The 20,078-nt window shown below is 36.7% G+C and overlaps 4 protein-coding genes and 1 pseudogene across 7 annotated transcripts; 3 read left to right on the top strand and 2 right to left on the bottom strand.

The window, feature by feature from the left end:
- Positions 1–2,233: 2,233 nt before the first annotated feature.
- LOC104709543 (class V chitinase pseudogene) lies at positions 2,234–3,488 on the bottom strand (annotated as a pseudogene).
- A 2,195-nt stretch (positions 3,489–5,683) lies between these two features.
- LOC104709542 (glutathione S-transferase T3-like) lies at positions 5,684–8,898 on the top strand. The gene is made up of 2 exons (XM_010426138.2): positions 5,684–5,738; positions 8,180–8,898. Exons 1-2 carry the CDS (start codon positions 5,684–5,686, stop codon positions 8,896–8,898), a joined length of 774 nt encoding a protein of 257 aa, XP_010424440.2.
- Positions 8,899–11,349: 2,451 nt separating this feature from the next.
- LOC104707193 (uncharacterized) lies at positions 11,350–13,375 on the top strand. Its single transcript, XM_010423490.3, has one exon. The coding sequence runs from the start codon at positions 11,546–11,548 to the stop codon at positions 13,196–13,198; it is 1,653 nt and encodes a 550-aa protein (XP_010421792.1). The 5' UTR covers positions 11,350–11,545; the 3' UTR covers positions 13,199–13,375.
- Positions 13,376–13,574: 199 nt separating this feature from the next.
- Positions 13,575–15,697, bottom strand: LOC104707192 (casein kinase 1-like protein 5). Its single transcript, XM_010423489.3, has 11 exons — positions 15,475–15,697; positions 15,339–15,379; positions 15,179–15,248; positions 14,932–15,080; positions 14,739–14,834; positions 14,586–14,656; positions 14,441–14,502; positions 14,275–14,338; positions 14,118–14,202; positions 13,908–14,034; positions 13,575–13,818 (listed from the first exon to the last, which is right to left on the bottom strand). Exons 1-11 carry the CDS (start codon positions 15,548–15,550, stop codon positions 13,724–13,726), a joined length of 936 nt encoding a protein of 311 aa, XP_010421791.1. The 5' UTR covers positions 15,551–15,697; the 3' UTR covers positions 13,575–13,723.
- A 1,091-nt stretch (positions 15,698–16,788) lies between these two features.
- On the top strand, positions 16,789–19,422 carry LOC104707191 (deaminated glutathione amidase, chloroplastic/cytosolic). 4 transcript variants are annotated; one of them, XR_015564022.1, is made up of 10 exons: positions 16,840–17,068; positions 17,366–17,502; positions 17,616–17,741; positions 17,847–17,905; positions 18,104–18,208; positions 18,296–18,408; positions 18,680–18,772; positions 18,868–18,970; positions 19,084–19,166; positions 19,276–19,422. XR_015564022.1 is itself a non-coding variant. In XM_010423487.3 (9 exons), exons 1-9 carry the CDS (start codon positions 16,883–16,885, stop codon positions 19,297–19,299), a joined length of 924 nt encoding a protein of 307 aa, XP_010421789.1. In that variant the 5' UTR covers positions 16,789–16,882; the 3' UTR covers positions 19,300–19,422. The 4 variants fall into 4 exon arrangements, 1 of the variants encoding a protein (XP_010421789.1); XR_015564023.1 differs by having other exon boundaries at positions 18,660–18,772; XM_010423487.3 differs by lacking the exon at positions 18,104–18,208 and having other exon boundaries at positions 16,789–17,068.
- The last annotated feature ends 656 nt before the right edge of the window (positions 19,423–20,078 follow it).

The raw sequence follows: 20,078 nt of genomic DNA, 5'->3' as shown, positions 1-20,078 counted from the left end.
GATCTCCCTTAATGTAGCCTCCTTAAGCTGTGCGATGCAAGCCGTATTGTCTTCATAAATCACGGTTGGTTCCTTATCATCGACCATACCGCAGTCCGTCCTAATATGTTGAATCATCGACCTCAACCGTACGCACTCTCGACTAGCTTCATGCATTGCTAAAATCTCTGAATGGTTAGATGATGTGGCCGCAATAGTCTGCTTCATAGAACGCCAAGAAATTGTTGTACCACCGTGCGTAAATACATATCCAGTTTAAGACCTAGCATTATGTGGATCGGACAGATAACCTGCATCAGCAAAACCAACTAAACCTTCTTTGTTATGGTTAGTATAAAATAAACCCAAATCTGTCGTCCCTTGTAGGTAACGTAAAACATGTTTGATACCGTTCCAGTGCCTTTGGGTCGGACAAGAACTAAATCTTGCTAGGAGGTTCACGGCAATACATATGTCCGGTCTAGTGTGGCTAGCCAAGAACATTAACGCTCCTATAGCACTGAGGTATGGCACTTCCGGACCGAGAATCTCTTCATCGTCCTTCTTTGGACCGAATGGATCTTTATCCAAATCAAGGCTCCTTACAACCATTGGGCTAGTCAATGGGTATGCTTGGTCCATATTAAACCTCTTGAGTACCTTTTCAGTATATGCCATTTGATGCACAAGGATTCCACTATCTATGTACTCAAGCTGCAATCCCAAACAAAATTTTGTCTTGCCTAGGTTTTTCATCTCAAATTCTTTCTTTAAAAATTCGACTGTTTGGGCGATTTTCCCAGAGGCTCCTAAGATATTTAAATCATCCACATATACTGCTATTATCACATACCCTTTGTTTGCAAACTTCTTTATAAATATACATGGACTGATGGGATTATTCTTATAGCCCTCTTTGGCTAGGTACTCACTTAATCTATTGTACCACATACGCCCACTTTGTTTCAGTCTATAAAGGGATATGTTTAGCCTTATGCAGTTTTGTTCTCGAGAACCGCTCTTATCCTTGAGCTCAATACCCTCTGGTAATCTCATATATATCTCATTATCCAGTGGACAATATAAATATGCGGTCACTACATCTATTAGCCGCAAATCAAGTTTTTCTCTTATAGCCAGACTTAGCAAATATCTAAAAGTTGTTGCATCCATCACAGGGGAGTATGTCTCCTCATAATCTATTCCTGGTCTTTGAGAGAATCCTTGTGCTACAAGCCGTGCCTTATATCTCATGATTTCATTATTCTCATTTCTCTTCCTTACAAAGACCCACTTATGTCCAACTGGCTTTATATCGAATGATGTCCTTAAGATCGGACCAAACACATTCCTCTTCTTTAAAGAGTTTAACTCCACGTCAATGGCTTCTTTCCATTTTAACCAATCTTTACTTTGAGTGCACTCTAATATAGACGTGGGTTCATGATCCTCATTTATCTCAAGTGTTATCTTATACGCAAATACTTCATCAATGTCGACATCTTTACGGTTCCATTTTATTCCAGACATGATATAATTGATTGAGATCTCATTATTATCAATACCTTCAGGTCCTTGAGGTTCAGCGTCCCAAACCTCATTCGGTACCTTAGGATTTGCGGCGGCCATGTCTATAATTTCCTTAACCTCGGTTTGATTTGCACCTTTCTTAGATTTCCGAAGGTTCTTATCTTTGGAACCTAATGGTCTACCACGTTTCAAACGGGCCTTAGACTCTGTAGCAACTTGATTATTGTGTTCCTTCTAAACATCAATACGTACTGGTGCATTACAAGCTGGTATGTACGAATTTGTTACTCTCTTTGTGTCTGCAAAGGAATCTGGCAATTGATTAGCTAGCTTTGCAAATGTATAATTTTCTGGACCTCTGCATCACAGGCTAGAGTCCGAGGATCTTGTCAATTTAAGGATATCTGATTCCATGATATTTCCTTAACCAGCTTGTTATTCTCTCCACCCAACATAGGAAATTCGGATTCAACAAAGTGATAATCCGCGTATCTGGCCTTAAATAGATCACCCGTAGTTGGCTCAAGATACTTAATAATGGTGGGAGAATCATATCCAACATATATTCCCATCCTCTTTTGAGGTCCCATCTTAGTTCTCTGTGGTGGAGCAATCAGTACATAAACGGCACACCCGAATGTTTTGAGATGGGATATGTCTGGCTCATGACCCGTTAATAGTTGGGATGGTGAATATTTATGTTCACTAGATGGCCTAATGCGTATCAGTTCTGCTGCATGTAATACTGCATGTCCCCAAGCAAACAGAACTCGTCTTGGATATTTATGTTTCGGTGAGTGCGATGCTGTAAATTTCCAAAATCCAGATATTATAAGAGAATTGATAATGTTGTTTATGCAAATGACGTGAACTATATGTAAAAAGTACAAAAGACGAACCTGCACGAGATAGATAAGAATCATCGTCAGCTGCAACGTTCCAAGCGAAATAACCAAGCAGACCGTTTTTCTTAGTGTATCTCACTTTCGTCACGACGCTCTCAATATCGTCGTACATAATCAAAGTCGTTCCATCAAAACAGTAATCTCCGACCACTGGTCATGAGCCGGTTCTGCTTTGTGATACTTCATGAAATTAATTATCTGATCATAGTTGATCGAACCGTGAGCTGACACCGCTACTCCGGTGGTGGGCGCCGCAACATCAGCACCGTGATCCTTGTCGTTTGAGAGAGTCCAGGCCTGTCCGAAGTATGGAAATCCAAAGACTGCTTTCTTCTCCCGAAGTCCAGCCTTAATCCACTGTTTCAAACCGGAGTCGCCGCATGGACCTTTCAACAAAATTTTATTCAAGTTAAACAAAAAGAAATACTCATATTTGGATCAATGCTACGAACCGAAAAAATCATAGTTATGTATAAACTTGACATACCTTCTGGCTTTGAAGGATTATACAGACCGGCGGGTGCACCAATGCTAGTGGACGAACCGTAAAAATTAAAGGCAATAATATTAACCCAATCCAAATTTTCTTTAATCAATTGAACCGGGTAGCGAGCCTCCACGTGAACCGGGTACGAACCCGACGTGTAAACTGGGCAGTAGTAAACTGCAGCTGTCAACAGCAAAGTCGGGTCTCCCGTGTGTCTGCTCTCGTCCTCAACCGCTAATCGCCATTCTTCAAGTAGTGTCCCGAAGTTGATCATCTCCTGATAATTGCTTGGGTACTCCCAAGCTAAATCTAGGCCGTTGAACCCGTACGATCGAGCGATCCTGATAGAAGAATCAATGAACGATTTCCGAGAATGGTGGTTACGTACCATGAACAAAAACGCGAGTTTGTCCGCGTCTTTCCCGCCGATCGACAAGAGGGTCTGCACGTCACGGTTTTTCTTCTGGACATCTTCAGTGAAGTTTGAGAACTCTTGTTCGTGACTTTCGGGGACAACGACTTTGTGGGTGTTGCGGTCGAGGACCGAGGTCGGCGAAGGCGCAAAAAAAGTGAGTGAAGAGACTTGACTCAATATCCGTGGGTGGGGATTGTCGGTGTGGGGTTTTATCATCACCGTGATACCAGTAGGAAGCTTTTACGAAGGATGAGGATTCCGGAGCCTGAGATTGAGAATCAGCCATTTTGTGGAGACTCTTTCTACTAGAATGTTTTATATATGTTTCTTTGTTTGTTGTGAGCTTGTGTAGTGATGATACAAACTATAATGGTGCTTCCTTTGTTTTTATATAGAGATTTTGGGAAGAGATATTTATACATATTTAAAGAAAATACAAAGTCAACTAATTTTGTTTTCCTTAGTTTATTGATTAGTCGACTTTAATTGATTTCTAAAGAAAAGTCTTTGTTAAATATTGTAACTTGTACATGTACATACCATTAACTAAAAAACTACATAATGAAAAAAATTATAAAAACTAAAAAAGAGTCTTTGTTGAGTCATTCATATCATATTTGTATATATATTATCAAATGCTTTTAATTCAAAACATTGGCAAAAAAAACATATTTAAAGTATACTAAGATTTTTTTAGAAAACGAAGCTGAGATTGCATCACAAAATTAACAACTGCAAATAACATATGAAATTTTAGAAAAATATGTAACTTAGATTAATGAATAGATATTCATTGTGGGGTTTAAACATTTCATCATTTAAGCATTCTTGACTTAGTCGGAAATTCTATTATGGCAGATGATGCATTTGGACAACCTCATTGTAGCGACATAGCACTAAAATTGTTCATAAAACTTTGTATTTTCGCATCTAATGTAGGATATTGATATATTTAAATGGTCTCTATAATTAGGTAAATGATCGACATTGACGTTGGAAATTTTAAAATTATGAATATGGAATGAACTCTTTTAAAGATATAAGATCAGAATATTGTCGACAATATTATTGCGAGACTAGACAATATATGTTATATATATTAGTAAAATAAGTATGAAATTTATATAGATTTATCTTTTAATCTTCAAATTATATTCATATTCAATGATTCTTATTGATAAAAATTTGAAGTAAAATCTCACGTAAAATCGCAAATAGATATAACAAAGAAATATTATCTTTAAATATATATATATATATATATGTTCTATATCACTGAGTAAAGTAAGTTTAGCATTTATATAAATTTATACTAAAAATTGAAATGCTTACATTTGAGCTCAACAATTTTTATTGATAAAAAATCTTTTAAATTAAAATTCCGCGGGTGCGTGAGTACAAATTCTAGTATGTATATATGTGTGTGTGGAAAAACTTTGTAATCTTAGATTAGATCAATACTTGGTTAATTAGTATGAATGACGATATCCTAAGTGTTGAACACTTTGGTTCCTTCAATTAATGTGTGATGCATAATAGAATTTGCTAGATCATTAGTCAATAAATGTCCCGTTACTTGAGTAACTTAGTTAAAACTCCTCTATAACATATACTATACATCAAGAGCCTTCTATGCACAACACTGATCTTTTTATTATGTTTAGATTCTTTGACGAGCAGAGTTCTAAAGAGCATTTACAACGGAGAAGTCTTCACTGCTTCTCAAAAGAAAAAAAATATAATATTTTATTGCATAACTAATAGGAAGCGGATATGTGGAGAATCAAAATGAGAAATGTTTCTTCTCTGACGACTTTGAGAACGATTTTCTTTCCTTCTCTGTCCCTTTTATATTATTTTATTAATTTTTAATAAAAAAAATTTGGGAGAGCAACAGAGTGAGTAAGGCTGTTGAACATGGTCTAAGTGTTTTGATAATTTAGTAAATCTATTCCTAAAACACCACATTATTGATATAAGTAAATTTTTAAATGTATTCCTAAAACACCACATCCCCAAAAGGCTCCACATACAATTTTTAAATTTATTTAAACAAATTATATTAAAAAAGTAAATATAAGTGTGAAAAAGGACAATCATTCATGTTCACTTTTTCTCTCTCTCTAAAAAGGTTTTTTTAGATCTCAAATTTTTTTTCTTTTTTGGTTCACATCTTCATAATTTGTCTGTATTACAAACCACATCAGGAGTGAGGTAAGCTGTCTTCTCTGTCATTGGAGTGGTGTATTTCTTCCGGCAAGCGTGCGGCTGTGGTCTTTTCCCGGTGGATGAAAGGTTTTAGTTTTGGTTCCTCCTGATTTGAAGATGCCACTACAGATGCAAAGAAGTCTTTCACGACTCAACCGCATGGTTGGAGGCTGCGGCAGCGGTGGAAGATACTTGCGGATATGTGGGTTTTTCGGTGAGTGTTTTGGTGGTTAATTGTAGATCCTCTTATGGTTCTTAGATGGCTTACAAGGACTCTGGCTTCTAAGAGGTTTGTTGAGCTTTTTCCTCTCTCTAGTCATCGTGTTTTGCTTCAACTGGACCAGATCTGAAGATTTTCTTACCTCGGGAAGGCTTTCCGGTTTAAGGATTCAGAGAGTAAATGATTGGATCTGAGTATGTTGCTTTGCTAGCAAGAAGATTCAACATTCATTGTGTGGCAAAGTGTCAGAGAATTCACCCATTTTGTTTTGCAACACGATCCAAATACTTCGGTAAAGAACCCATCCAACGACATAGTCGTAAAGTTGTTGGCCTTGTATTCATCGTTACCGGTAGATCTGATTCTCTGCCTCCGCTTAACCGCTCGACTTCAACTTTGCTCTCTGTTTCCGGTTGCCGGAAGTTTGTCTTTTTTTTAACTGATGTCGTACTATGTATTTTTCTTCTATAAGAAATTTAGTTGGGACATTTTTCCAGTATCCCATTTAAACATCACATCGATTATCAATTCCGTAAATCCCCATTTTAAGTTACATATTTAACAATGAAAACATTTCTAAACTGAGGTCTTAATTGACAAGAAATAAAATTTTAAAAATATCATTTAGAAAATTCAAGAGAAAGGAAATTAGGTTATCTCCAACGCATGGTTCTAAGGGAGGCTTTAGTGGAGAAAAAAAAAATAAATCAGATTAAACAAAAAAATGCAAGAAAGCCTCTTATATTGCATACTCGTTTATGTGCTAAGAGCCGGTACGTGTCAAGTGCTCGTTGGCCGAACAAGAAAATAGAAGAAGGAAAAAAAATTGGTTCGACAGACAAATTTTCTTTCTTTCTTTCTTTCTTTCTTTCTCTCTCTCTCTCTCTCTCTCTCTCTCTCTCTCTCGGGGTCTCTCTCGCAGTTTCTCTCTCGATCGAATTCCAGTATTGATAAAAGGAAGGAGAAGGATATGTTTACGCTTTGGAGTCAGAGGCGATTGGGTCGGAGGAGATCCAAATCGGAGGAGATCTGAATCGGAGGAGATTTAATCTGGGGAGGCGAATCAGAGAAAATTGAATCGACTCCGAGATATTTGAGTTTGGAGTCGATTCATTCGGATGAGATTGAAGCAATTGGAATCTGAATGTAAGTTTCTCCGTTTAGTAGGATGAATTCGCGATAAGTTAGGAGGGATTAGGGTTGTTTGGATTTTGTTCGTAAATTTTGGTTTAGGGTTGGTTGTTCGAAATTTTAGGGTTCTTGCTTGTTCATGCCTAGAGTTCAAAATCGGATAGAAGTAGTGTTTAGGGTTCTTGCTATATGATTGAGAAACTGATCTTGCGGCATTTTGATATATATGATTGCTGATTTGTGTTGTTTTAATCAGAGGATCAACTCGTTTTTTATCAGTAGTGACATTTTGATTGATTTGTAATTGTATATATGTATTAGTTGGTCCAACATCAGTATCCGACAGATGAGAAGCCTTGAAGCTATGCCTTGTATGTTTGTTCAGATTCAGACCTTGAAGCCATTGGGGTTGGAAAGCTGATCTATTGGTAGAGAAAGATATGTTTCTCTTACTCTGATACTTCACATGTTTTATTTTTCTTATGGTTCCGACATTGTTCCATCTGTTTTGACATGTCACTTTCTTGTAGGTGCGTGTTGGCTTTGTAAGATACATAACCCAAGGAGCCAAGTGAAGTGGACAAAGCCAAGTGAGGCGCTTGCTGAGCCAAATTCATAACACAAGGTAAGATTTTTCACTTTGTTTTGTACCTGTTTTTATTTGTTTTTATTTTGTTTTTGTTTTAGTTCCGTTTATGTCTGCATATGATCTTAATGTTAGATTTGTTTTAGTATTCATATGATCTTTTCTCTTTTTTTTTTCTTGGTGTTATTCATTTATGTGGTGTTAGTGTAGGTAAGTGTCGAGTCAGTCATGATGAATGCTTGTTGTTTGTTGGTTGTGATAAATACCATTAGTACTTGATTAGGGTCTAGGGAAGTCGACATCAGACTTATTGTGTGATGGTTTAGTGTTTGTTGGTTGTTGTTAAGTGATAAATGTGTGGTTGTTGTGGAACTTAAATTTGAAAACTTAAAGCCACTAGTTTAAAAAGTAAACTACTCACAAATATTATTAATAAAACGCTAAAACACAGAACACAAACACATAACACAAAACCTTCTTTCGTTGATAGTAAAACACAAGACACAAAACATTAACACCAATCATAAAACACAAAACCTTAACCCTTCCTTCTCCTTCTAACACACACACAAAGCAGCAGCTATAGATTCAGAGGACTCCAGTTTGAATCCATATCGTTTCTCTCCTGGCTTCTTCGATCTCCTCCAAAGTCAACATGATACCCGCACAAGCATTGACTCTCCTAATGAGAATCAATGTTCTAACGTCCCACCTGCAGCTGCATCACCTGTTGGTAACCGCCGAGCAAAGCATGCTTGGTTACCAGCAGATGATGTGATGCTTGTCAGAGTTTGGCTAAACACGAGTAAGGACCCGAGTACATCAAACGAGCAGAGACGTAGAGCCTTTTGGGGAAGGATTGCGGATTATGTATCTAAATGTCCGAATGCTGTTGGTCGACCAAAGAGAGAGTCAAGTCATTGTAAGCAGCGGTGGGGTAAGATCAATGACACTGTGTGCAAGTTCGTTGGCTGCTATGAAACTGCGATAAGGGAGAAATCTAGTGGGCATAATGAAGATGACGTTATGAAGCTAGCACACCAGATTTTCTTCAATGATCAGAACGTCAAATTTGCCTTGGAGCATGCATGGCGAGAGCTTAGATATGATCAGAAGTGGTGTGCTTCCACATCTTCTAAAGGGAATGGAGTCAAAAGGACACGAGTGTGTGAGGATGGTTCTGCACATCCTTCAACCTCCGAAGCTCCCATTGATGTTGAGGATGAACCTATGCATCGTCCTACTAGTGTTAAGGCTGCGAAAGTGTTGAGAGGAAAGGCTAAGAAGAACATCAACACTAAAGTGGATGTAGAGGGAGATGCTAAAGCTTTGTTGGAGTTTCAGATGCAAGAGGTTGGGAGGATGTATGAGATGAAGCAAAAGGACTTTGCTTTGAAAAGAGATGGAGTTCACTATGAAAGAAAAACTTTGCTTTGAAAAGAGATGGAGTTCACTATGAAAGAAAAGCATAGCAAGCATGTGATGCTTGAAAATCTAATTGCAAACAAAGATTCACTTACTGAATCGGAAAAAGCTTTGAAGGACAAACTAATTGATGAAATGTTGTCATGAGTTTGAATCGTTTTAGATGTTGTCTTATGTACTAGGTATCATGTACTTGGTCATTGTAATCGTGAAGTCTTGTATTCGGTTTTAGTTTATTCCTTATTTGATTTAACTAATGTACTCGGTTTTAGTTTGTTCCTTATTTGGTTTAACTAATGTACTCGGTTTTAGTTTGTTTCCAAATATAATCGACTTCAATTAATTGTTTGGTGTTGACATGTTCCTTATTAATTGTACTTGTGTTTTTTGGTTTCTTGAATTAATTGTTTGGTGTTGTGTATACGGTTTCAGGATAAAGGACAAGGATGGTGACTGTTGATCTTGACCACACAAGAGGTTGACGTGAGCTTCACCCCACACAAGAGTATCCCGTTAGCTTCACCCACCACACAAGTGTCTCTCGTGAGCTAAACCACACCACAAGCGTCTCCCGTGATCAAACAGCTCTATAGTACAGCACAAGATGTCAAACTTTAATTGTAATATAGTACCAATTGTTTGTTTTTTTTTGACATACACCACAAGTTTGTACAAGTCCAGTTTTTTATCTCACCAAACCACAAATTTCTTATGCAAAACACACCACAAAATACAACAATACAAGTCTATAAAACGAAGAGGTGGATTTATCAAACACTCACCAATTCACAAAAAAATCATACACTCTCTATCTTATCAAACACTCTCTATCTTTTCCAACACTCTCTATCTTTTCCTTCACATTTCTCCTAAAATGGCATCTCCTTCACACAATAATTTTGATGACACCATTGATGAATGCTTAAATCAAGTTTGTGACCAAATTTCCAATCAAGTTTGGCAATCTCTTCTCACTTCACCTGTTCAACATCAACAACCACCCAAACCAAAGAAGAAGCGAACTTACATTGAAAGAAATCGTGAAGTCGGCCATTCTCACTTGTGGAACGATTATTTCAGTGAAGATGCAACATACCCTCCTACAATGTTCTAACGCTGATTTAGAATGAACAAGCCCTTATTCATGGCATATGGTTCGGCAGCTGATGCGGTTGACGAATACCTCCGACTTGTTGAAACCACAACGTTCTCATGCTTGGATCATTTTGTTGATACCATCATAAATTGTTTTGGAGATGAGTACTTACGAAGACCGACACCAGAAGATCTTCAACGTCTACTCGATATTGGAGAGTTCCGCAGATTTTCGGGGATGATAGGAAGCATCGATTGTATGCAATGGGAGTGGAAGAATTGTCCAACCGCATGGAAAAGTCAATATACACGTGGTTCTGGCAAGCCGACAATCGTTTTAGAGGCTGTAGCATTACAAGATCTCTGGATCTGGCATGCTTTTTTTGGACCTCCAGGTACATTAAACGATATAAATATTCTTGATCGTTCTCCTGTTTTTGATGATATTTTAAACGGTCGAGCTCCGAAAGTTAAATACAGTGTCAACGGACACCAGTACAAGTTGGCATACTATCTCACAGATGGTATTTATCCAAAATGGTCTACTTTTATCAAATCTATTCCACTACCGCAAACTCCAAAATACTCTTTCTTTGCTACACATCAAGAAGCTGCACGTAAAGATGTCGAGCGTGCTTTTGGAGTTTTGCAGGCTCGATTTGCCATACTCAAAAATCCGGCTCTTTTTTGGGATAAGAATAAAATTGAAAATATAATGATAGTGTGTATCATACTGCACAATATGGTCGTAGAAAACGAACGAGATGGATACACTCTGTTTGATCCATCTGAATTCACACACATGGAGTCCAACCAAACTTCAGAAGTGGACTTCACTGTACCAACAACCAAGCCTTCATGTGTCTCCATTATGATGAAAATTCGTTTGTATGTTCGTGATCGAGATAAACATAAACAGTTACAAGATGATTTGGTTGAGAATATTTGGACAAAATTTGGAGAATACCATTAAGCATTTCCTCTTTTTATGAATTTTACTTTTTTTTATTATGTTTTAATGTTTCCTATGTTTGAAATTTTATGAAATGGAATAATTTTATAAACATATATCTCAAATGCAATAATTTCATATTCTAATTTAAATTTTTGTATTTAAAAAAAAATTAAGAAACTCAAAATAAGAACCCACCATTGAAAAATAAACTTTTAATTAACAATCACAAAATTTCTTAATCTACTCAAATTACAAAATATATTAATAAATAATTTTAAGAGACCCTAAAATATATCCTCATTGGAGTTGCCCTTATACATTTTTCTTCATAAAAAAATCTTTAGTAATTTGGATTCTCTTTTATAACACACGTAGGTAAAATGTTCGAATCAAAAACTAGCTCCAACGTCTCAGTCCATTTTACTTTACTTCCAACTCAAAATTTTAAAATTTTCATTTCTAAAATTAAAAATAAAAATAAAAAATAAAAAGAAGACTAAAAAGTTCGGCAGAGAGTCCATTTCTTTTCATTACTCCTAAAAAAAAAAAAAGCTTAAAAATCGATTTGGAATCAGATCTTGCTCTCCTCTTGTGGATCTTGTGAAATCCATGAAGGAATCAGATCTAACCACCGAACCAATCGCTCAGAATCTAATTAAGCTAATCAGCAACGTTTGTTTCTCAGTCTTCGTCTTCACAGTTCTCATTTTCACAGTAATCGCCGTCACTTACCAACCACCAGATCCATGGCTCGAATCCGCTCCAGCCCTCACCAAACTCCTCACTCAAACCGAGAACGCTACTTTCAAAATCGACGGCTCCATACTCAAAACCGGTGAAGACATCGCTTCGTCTCCGGTCTCAGCTCCGGCGAACTCTACGCAGGTAACGGAGGCGACGATTGAGAAATCCGAGGAGAAGATTGGGAACATGACGGTGATGAAGAGCTCTACGGATTGTGATGATGATTTGAAGATTGTGAACTGTTCTGATCCTAGGGTTTTGGTCGCTGTTGAGAGGTTTAATCTGAAAGTTTTCAAATCGATTGTGTTCTTAGATTACGAAACTCCGGTTAACGGATCGAAACCGGACGAATGCGATGTTTCTTGGAGGTTTAGGAATAAGAAAGAGAAGTCTTGGAGGAGATATAGAGATTTCAGGAGGTTTAAGTTTGGATTTGGTGAGAATTGTACTTATAAAGTGTTTCACACTAGTGGTTGGCACTCTGGTGTTAATGCTCGTAGGCCTAGGGTTAGACCGAGCTCGGCTCGAGGAGCTAGAGGTGGCGATCCCGAGATTAATGATACGATCGCTACTCTTGGCTCTCAGAGTAATTTCAGGAGAGGCAAGTATTTGTATTACTCGCGGGGTGGCGATTATTGCAAAGGGATGAATCAGTATATGTGGAGTTTCTTGTGTGGGTTAGGGGAAGCTATGTACTTGAACAGGACGTTTGTGATGGATTTGAGTTTGTGTTTGTCTGCGAGTTATAGCTCTAAAGGGAAGGATGAGGAAGGGAAAGATTTTAGGTATTACTTTGATTTCGAGCATCTTAAGGAGACGGCATCTATTGTTGAAGAAGGTGAGTTTTTAAGAGATTGGAAGAAATGGAATCGGTCTCATAAGCGTAAAGTTCCTGTTAGGAAGGTTAAGACGCATAGAGTGTCGCCTTTGCAGCTTAGTAAAGATAAGAGCACGATTATTTGGAGGCAGTTTGATTCTCCTGAACCTGAAAACTATTGGTATAGAGTGTGTGAAGGGCAAGCGTCCAAGTATGTGGAGAGGCCGTGGCACGCACTGTGGAAATCCAAGAGGTTGATGAACATTGTCTCTGAGATCAGTGGGAAAATGGACTGGGACTTTGATGCAGTTCATGTGGTTAGAGGGGAGAAAGCGCAGAACAAGAAGCTGTGGCCACATTTGGATGCAGATACATGGCCTGATGCAATTTTAAACAAACTTAAAGGAATAGTTCAGGTGTGGAGGAATTTGTACATCGCCACCAATGAACCGTTCTACAACTACTTTGACAAGTTGAGGTCTCAGTACAAGGTTCACTTGCTTGATGACTATAGCTACTTGTGGGGAAACAAGAGTGAGTGGTACAATGAGACAAGTCTCTTGAACAATGGGAAACCGGTAGAGTTTGATGGGTACATGAGAGTAGCTGTTGATACAGAGGTGTTCTATAGAGGGAAGACACGTGTTGAGACGTTCTATAACCTTACCACGAATTGCAAAGATGGGATCAATACATGCTAAATTGATCCAGCCAGGTTGTTGTTATTATGTCTCTTTTATTACTTACCCAGCCATTTCATTTTTATATTTGTTGTTTTTTTTTGTATCCAATTCAATTCAGTTTGTGTTGTTACCATTACTGGTGGGAAGAGTGTACGTAACGTTCACATTTTGTTATACAATTCCTTTATTCTGTAAGAGGACAGCACCACTTACCGGTTCGTGCTATTTTGGTACAGTTTCTTAAACCGCAATACTGTTCTTGATGCTAAACTACAATTCTACAATGTTAGCCTGATTCTTAGCCAACTAAATGGGATATAGCTTATATGGGATCTAACAGTTGATGATTTAGCTTTTAAATAGCTCACTTGTATCGATCAAAAGAATCCACATATGTTTTTAGCAGCTTCTGCAAGCAATGGAAATATTTATTGTAATCTCAAATATTCATTATTCCACCATTACTGACGAAAGTAACATCACACAATCTTGCATTGTTCAACTATGTTATGTTATCATGAACGAGATCAAAAATTTTAAGTATCAAGAGTGTACATGGGCATGAAGTGGAGGGTTTCCGCATTGTGATTGCTGATACTTTAATACCATCCAGTCGAACACAAAATCAAACTGAAAACCTGAGATAAACAAATACTCGCTTGGTGTCAACAGAAGCTTAATTAATAGCCTTAAGATGAAGAAGTAGAGAGTGTTAAATGAATATGACCTTCACGAGTAAAAAGGTTGCGGAATAGTCTCTTCAAATATGCATAGTCTGGCTTATCTTCGAACCTAAGCGCACGACAGTAATGGAAGTAGGACGCAAACTCTGTTGGATGACCTCTGCATAACGTCTGAAAATCACATAGGAAGAACTTACTTAAGTACATTGACATAAAAGTTACTAAAAAAGTGCATCAAATAAGAAAAAACTTACTTCGATGGAGGTTGAAACTTTCTTCTCCTTAATCTTGTCGTAGTTTTGTTTCTTGTTTGCAGCTTTCAGTCCTTGCCATGGGAGACTACAGGAAATTAAAATAGGATAAGAGATGGTTTGGGTGACAAGAAGCAGGATATAAAGTAAGGTTACTCACCTTCCGTTGAGGAAGTACATGAGGATATAACCAAGTGATTCTATATCATCCCTCCGGCTTTGCTCTACCAAGTGTAGAATGTTACAGATGAACAGAAAGATTGAAATAAGAAAAAGTAGTCCGCGAAAGAAAGAGAATAAGATTTGCGATTAGCGATGGAGTATACCGATCCCTAGGTGAGTGTTCAAGCTGGCAAAAGCTGGAGTCCCAATTAGACTTTTATTCTCCCTAAACAATTTACACACGTAAAATGCTTAAAAATGATAAACCAATTTGCTGAAAAATGCTGAATCTGTGACAAACCTTGTTACCTGTATGGGACATGTCGGTAGCTTGAACTATCTCTATATTTCTTAGCCAAGCCAAAGTCTATGATGTAGAACTAGAGAAACAGAACCAAAATTGTGAGATCCCAAAGTCTATACAAACGTTTAAGAGTTTAAGAGTGTATGAAGAAAGATGACCTGATCTGCCAGCCTTCCCAAACCCATAAGAAAATTATCCGGCTTTATATCACGATGAATATACGACTTAGAATGGATGAACTCAAGCCGATTAATCTGACCAAAAGGGTGGTATATAAACAAGTTGGTTAGATATCACAAACACCATTAACAACTAGTGACAATAATGCATAAAATCCAAAAGCATTATTACCATTTGATCAGCTAACATGAGAACTGTCTTCAAAGTAAATTTCCTGTTGCAATAACTAAACAAATCTTCAAGGCTTCCACCAAGCAAATCCATCACTAAGACATTGTGATCCGCGTCGACGCCACACCATTTCATGTTTGGAATCCCAGCTGCATTAATAAAAACACACACACAAAAAAAAATATATAGAATGAACAACCGCGCACGAACAAGTACATACATAACGGATGAGAAACAATTTTCATACTTCCACCCTGAAGAAGTTGATAGATCCTTGACTCAGATAACAATTGTGGATGCATAGTCTTGATACTTTCCTACACAAGACACAATAATATAATAAAAATTTAAAATCAGCCCTTTTGATTTGATTCAGTACAACTTCAACAAAAGTTTAGAACACTCACAAACTTAACAGCAACATCTTCATTAGTCTGAACATCAGTTCCTGCAAAAATTTGACATAGACACATGTATAGTTATATCAAAAAGTGACATAATCAAGCAAATATTTTGGTAATATTATAGAGAGAACGAACGAACCTAGGTAAATCTCTCCGAATGAGCCACTCCCAATTTTTTGACCAAGCCGGAACTTACTCCCAATACGAAGTTCCATCGTCAACTCAAAACAACAATTGGAAAAAACCTAACTTGTGTTCTACTCTCTGTCGAGCCAATTCTCCACGCGTAGGAAACGAAGAGCTGCGCGTGTGTGATCGCTTAAGCAGTTAGGCCGGCTGTGGTCTTTTTTCATTTCCTTTTTATTCATCTCTATTCTCTCCTATAATTTTTATAGGTTAACTAACTATTTTCATTCGAATTGGACATAATTTTTTGTTTCTTGGTTTTTTTCAGTTGGGCCTTATAAATTTAGAGAAATCACTCAAGTTTCCAAATTCATGTATCGTAGTACTGTAGTACAGTAACTTTTGTATAACTTTTTTTCTGTAACTATAAAGTACAGTAAAACCTCTATAAATTAATACTTTATAAATTTATAATTACTATAAATTAATAAATTTTGCTGGTCCCAAGTCGGGCCAGTGTAAAAATTAACAATATTCGATAAGATAATAAGATAATAATTTTTTTGAAATCTCAATGTAAAATATGGTCCCAATAATATCATAAATTAATAATCATGTAAATTTTTATATATATATATATATACTGATAAAATAGTGTATGTTTCTCCTAAAACTCATTTCTATAGAACATTTGTAATGTTGTATTTTCAAACTATAATGATATCTCTAAAATATTTTATAACATGTCATACAAATAATTAAATTTTAAAGTTTTAATTTTTAGATATGCATCATTTACAATTTGATAATTAGACAGATTATTAAAATATGAGAATTAATATTATTATTATCATAAATTTGAATTTATGTATTTCATGTGTATAAGTCAATTTGTTTATAGTATTTGTAATTTATTGTCAATAATGCTTTATAAATATTACAAGTTCAATTCCTAAACCATAAAATTTATAACATCCGAAAGTTTAATCTTATTTTGCTATAATTGTTCCAATTCATAATTTAAAAAAAAAATAAACAATTAAAAATATATCTATAAATTAATATCACTATAAATTAATAAAATGTCTTGGTCCCAACATTATTAATTTATAAAGGTTCTACTGCATATTTATTCGGTCTAGTTCCGAATTGATTTGCTATTCATAAGGTAAGTGACTGGTGACTGGTCACTGGTGTCTCCTCCACTCAAATCCAGTAATCCACAACATGATCCGGTAGATCGCTCAATACCAGTGTGGTGTAGTAAGTTAGGCTTTTCTACCGCATCACGCCAATCATTAAAAGCAAATAAAAAAAACTTTAAAGTAACCTAAAATAAAATAGCAATTTTTTTTTTCACTTGATTAAAGTAAAAAAAGTATTAACAAAGACCTGACGGTAGCCTCGTCACTACGTTGCGGATGAACGTTTACTTTGTTTCTCTCGGCTTCACGAAACCACCTTCTCTATTTACACGCGTCACTCTCTCTGCCCAAACTCCTCTTGCCATGGCCACAGTAAACAAAACAGTTCGTGTCGCAGCTGCTCAGATGACATCAGTGAATGATCTCATGGCCAATTTCGCCACTTGCTCTCGACTCGTTCAAGTAAAATCCTCCCCAATCTCTATATTTCGTTTCCGATTCAGTAAAAGTTTAAGACTTTGCGATTGTGGATTTTGCTTTCATTGCTTTGCTTCGAAATTGTGGATTTTGAAGTTTAAGAATAAAAAAGTTGAAAACTTTATGAGGATTTTAGAAGTGATTGAGATTTGAAAGTTTCAATTTTTATCCAAAATTTTACTACTTTTGTAAAGTCTTCTTAATCTTTGAGATTACTACTTTCGGAATTTTACTACTTTGTCAAGTCTTTTTAATCTTTGAGTATGTGTAACTGTACAAAAGGAGGCAGCAATGGCCGGTGCGAAGCTGATTTGCTTCCCTGAGAACTTCTCCTTTGTGGGAGATAAGCAAGGGGAGAGTGTGAAAATCGCTGAACCATTAGATGGGCCAGTGATGCAACGGTATTGCTCTCTAGCCAGGTAAAAAGATGTTTTTCTTTGAGTTGATTCGCTTTAGGTACTACATTGAGTTGTCTCCTCTCTGCATTGCTTAGAATAATTAAGGTCTTGTCGAACATGTTCTGTGTTTGCAGGGATTCAAAGATATGGTTGTCTCTTGGAGGCTTTCAAGAGAGATTTGATGATACCCATTTGTGTAATACGCATGTTGTGATCGATGATGCTGGAATGATCCGAGACACTTATCAGAAAATGCATTTGTAAACTCTATTTGACTCTCCTTTTGTCACAGGTTTTAGTTTTAGAGTTTCTTAAGATCCTGTATTTGGTTAGAATCACTAAGTGACACCTTCTTTTTTATGAAGGTTTGATGTTGATGTTCCTGGTGGAAGCTCGTACAAGGAAAGCAGCTTTACGGTTCCAGGTAAACTTTGTTAAGTATAGTCTTCTTCACTAGAATGGTCTTACCTAATCTAATCCTGATATAATGTCTGAACAATCCAACATACAATGTATCTTAGGTCCATTCCAAAAACATATGTTATGCATATTGCTTTTGGTATTAAGAAAGAAAGTAAATAGTTGTTTGTGGAGTGATTAACTGTTCAAAATCCGAATATAGAACACATGAAGTGGTATCATAACCTGATAATCATTGCAAAACCACCAAGATCCATGATCAATAACACTTTGTCCCTCACATCACTATGCTGACAATCTCTAACAGGTTCCTATTCTTGTACAACCTTTTTCGTCACACTTAGAAAACCAGGAACTGATGTATTTCATAATTTTTGATCCTTTGTTTTGTCAGCGACGAAGATTGTGTCCGTAGACAGCCCTATTGGGCGCTTAGGCCTTACTGTATGCTATGATTTGAGGTTTCCTAAGATTTATCAGCAACTGAGATTCGATCACAAAACTCAGGTAAAATCCCAATGTAATTCAATAAATATGAATCTGTGCTAATTTTTTTCGAAAAAATCTTCTTGGCATTGTTTGGAAAACTCAGTCAAAGAAAGTAATGGTAGAATCACACAAGCTAAAATCATGTTTCACTTGAAATATGTATGTTCCAAAATTCTGAGGAGAAAAGAAACAATTTGATAAAACTGAGTTCCTACAGAAAAAGTCCACAGACTTTTGAGTACGTACTGTCTGTCTTAATGCTTGTCCAGTGAACATAAAAACCATGCAGGTTGTACTAGTACCGTCAGCTTTCACCAAGGTCACTGGGGAGGCACACTGGGAGATTCTTCTTCGAGCCCGAGCAATTGAAACGCAATGTTATGTATGTGATTGTACACATCTCTCCCTCTTTTACCTTCTCATTGCATGTGAGATTTACAGTCTCTGTTCAATTACCGTTGCTTGGTTAATCTGAAGGTCATAGCTGCTGCTCAAGCTGGAAAGCATAATGAGAAAAGAGAAAGTTATGGAGATACACTGATCATTGATCCGTGGGGAACTGTAATTGGAAGATTACCTGGTGAGAGTCACGGAATGATTGAAGGCATCATATATATCAATATAGATGTACGAGACAAAAGTCTCTTCTGATCAAAACTAAATGAGTAAATGATGAATTTGTTTCTGTTGCAGATCGTGTTTCGACTGGCATTGTCGTGGCAGATATTGATTTTGCACTTATTGACTCGGTGAGAGAAAATATGCCTATTGATAAGGTAATATAATACAGACTTGACATATTCTGAATGGTACAGAACTTGTGTTTCTGTGAACCAAGCGGTTAAACTAAAGAAGCCTTATATTTCCATCTTCTTTGTTTTGCAGCAACGGGTCTCAATAGATCTCTGATGAACCCATTGGTGTTGTGAAATTTGGAGACGTGATTTTCTTGGGTAAATTGTAAATGAATTAATGTGAAACAAAATAATAAAAGTCTCATGAATAAGCTAAGCTAAGATTGATTTTTTTTTTTTTTTTTTTTTTTTTTTTGTTTGTGTTCAAAGTAAGCTAAGAAAAATAAGAACACAATATTTCAATAGATAAATGAACCTTGTCCTCACACATCACGGTTAAGTCGTAAGATGTTTTCACCCATCACGGTTGTATCTGAACCCACACGTTTTATCTAAGGAGACATGAAAGCAGGATATATATGAGTATCTTCCGGAAGTTGTAGGCGGTAATTGACTTGTCTGACATGTACGTCTATTTGAAAATGAAAAGGACCATAGAACTTGTGAGACCCGTAACATGTACTTTTGAGATGTTTGGCGGAGCATGTAATATTTGCCGATATAGGTACAAGTGTAGAAACACCGATGGCCTTATTTGAACTTCACATTCTCCGTTTGACATCGGCTTATTGTTTCATCTGATTATTATTACCTAGGTGAGGTGATCATTTAACTCAAAGATACTTAGTTGCTTGTTGATCCTATTTAGTAGACAGAGTATCAGTGATGGGTCATCCCAAAAGGGTTTCGAATGGCGTTGTTCCTTGGTCGTGGTATTTTACACAAATTCAACTCAAGGGAGAAGGCCACTTTATTGCTTTTAACAATGGTGGACAAAACAACAGAAGTATTGTCATTCCATACGACGGTCACTACCTTAGTTTGAACATAACT

Source organism: Camelina sativa, chromosome 8, assembly GCF_030686135.1.
Source record: "Camelina sativa cultivar CO46 ecotype springtype chromosome 8, ASM3068613v1".
Lineage (NCBI taxonomy): Eukaryota > Viridiplantae > Streptophyta > Magnoliopsida > Brassicales > Brassicaceae > Camelina > Camelina sativa.
Note: the sequence above shows the minus strand (reverse complement) of the source record. Positions and strands in the feature narration are given on the sequence as shown.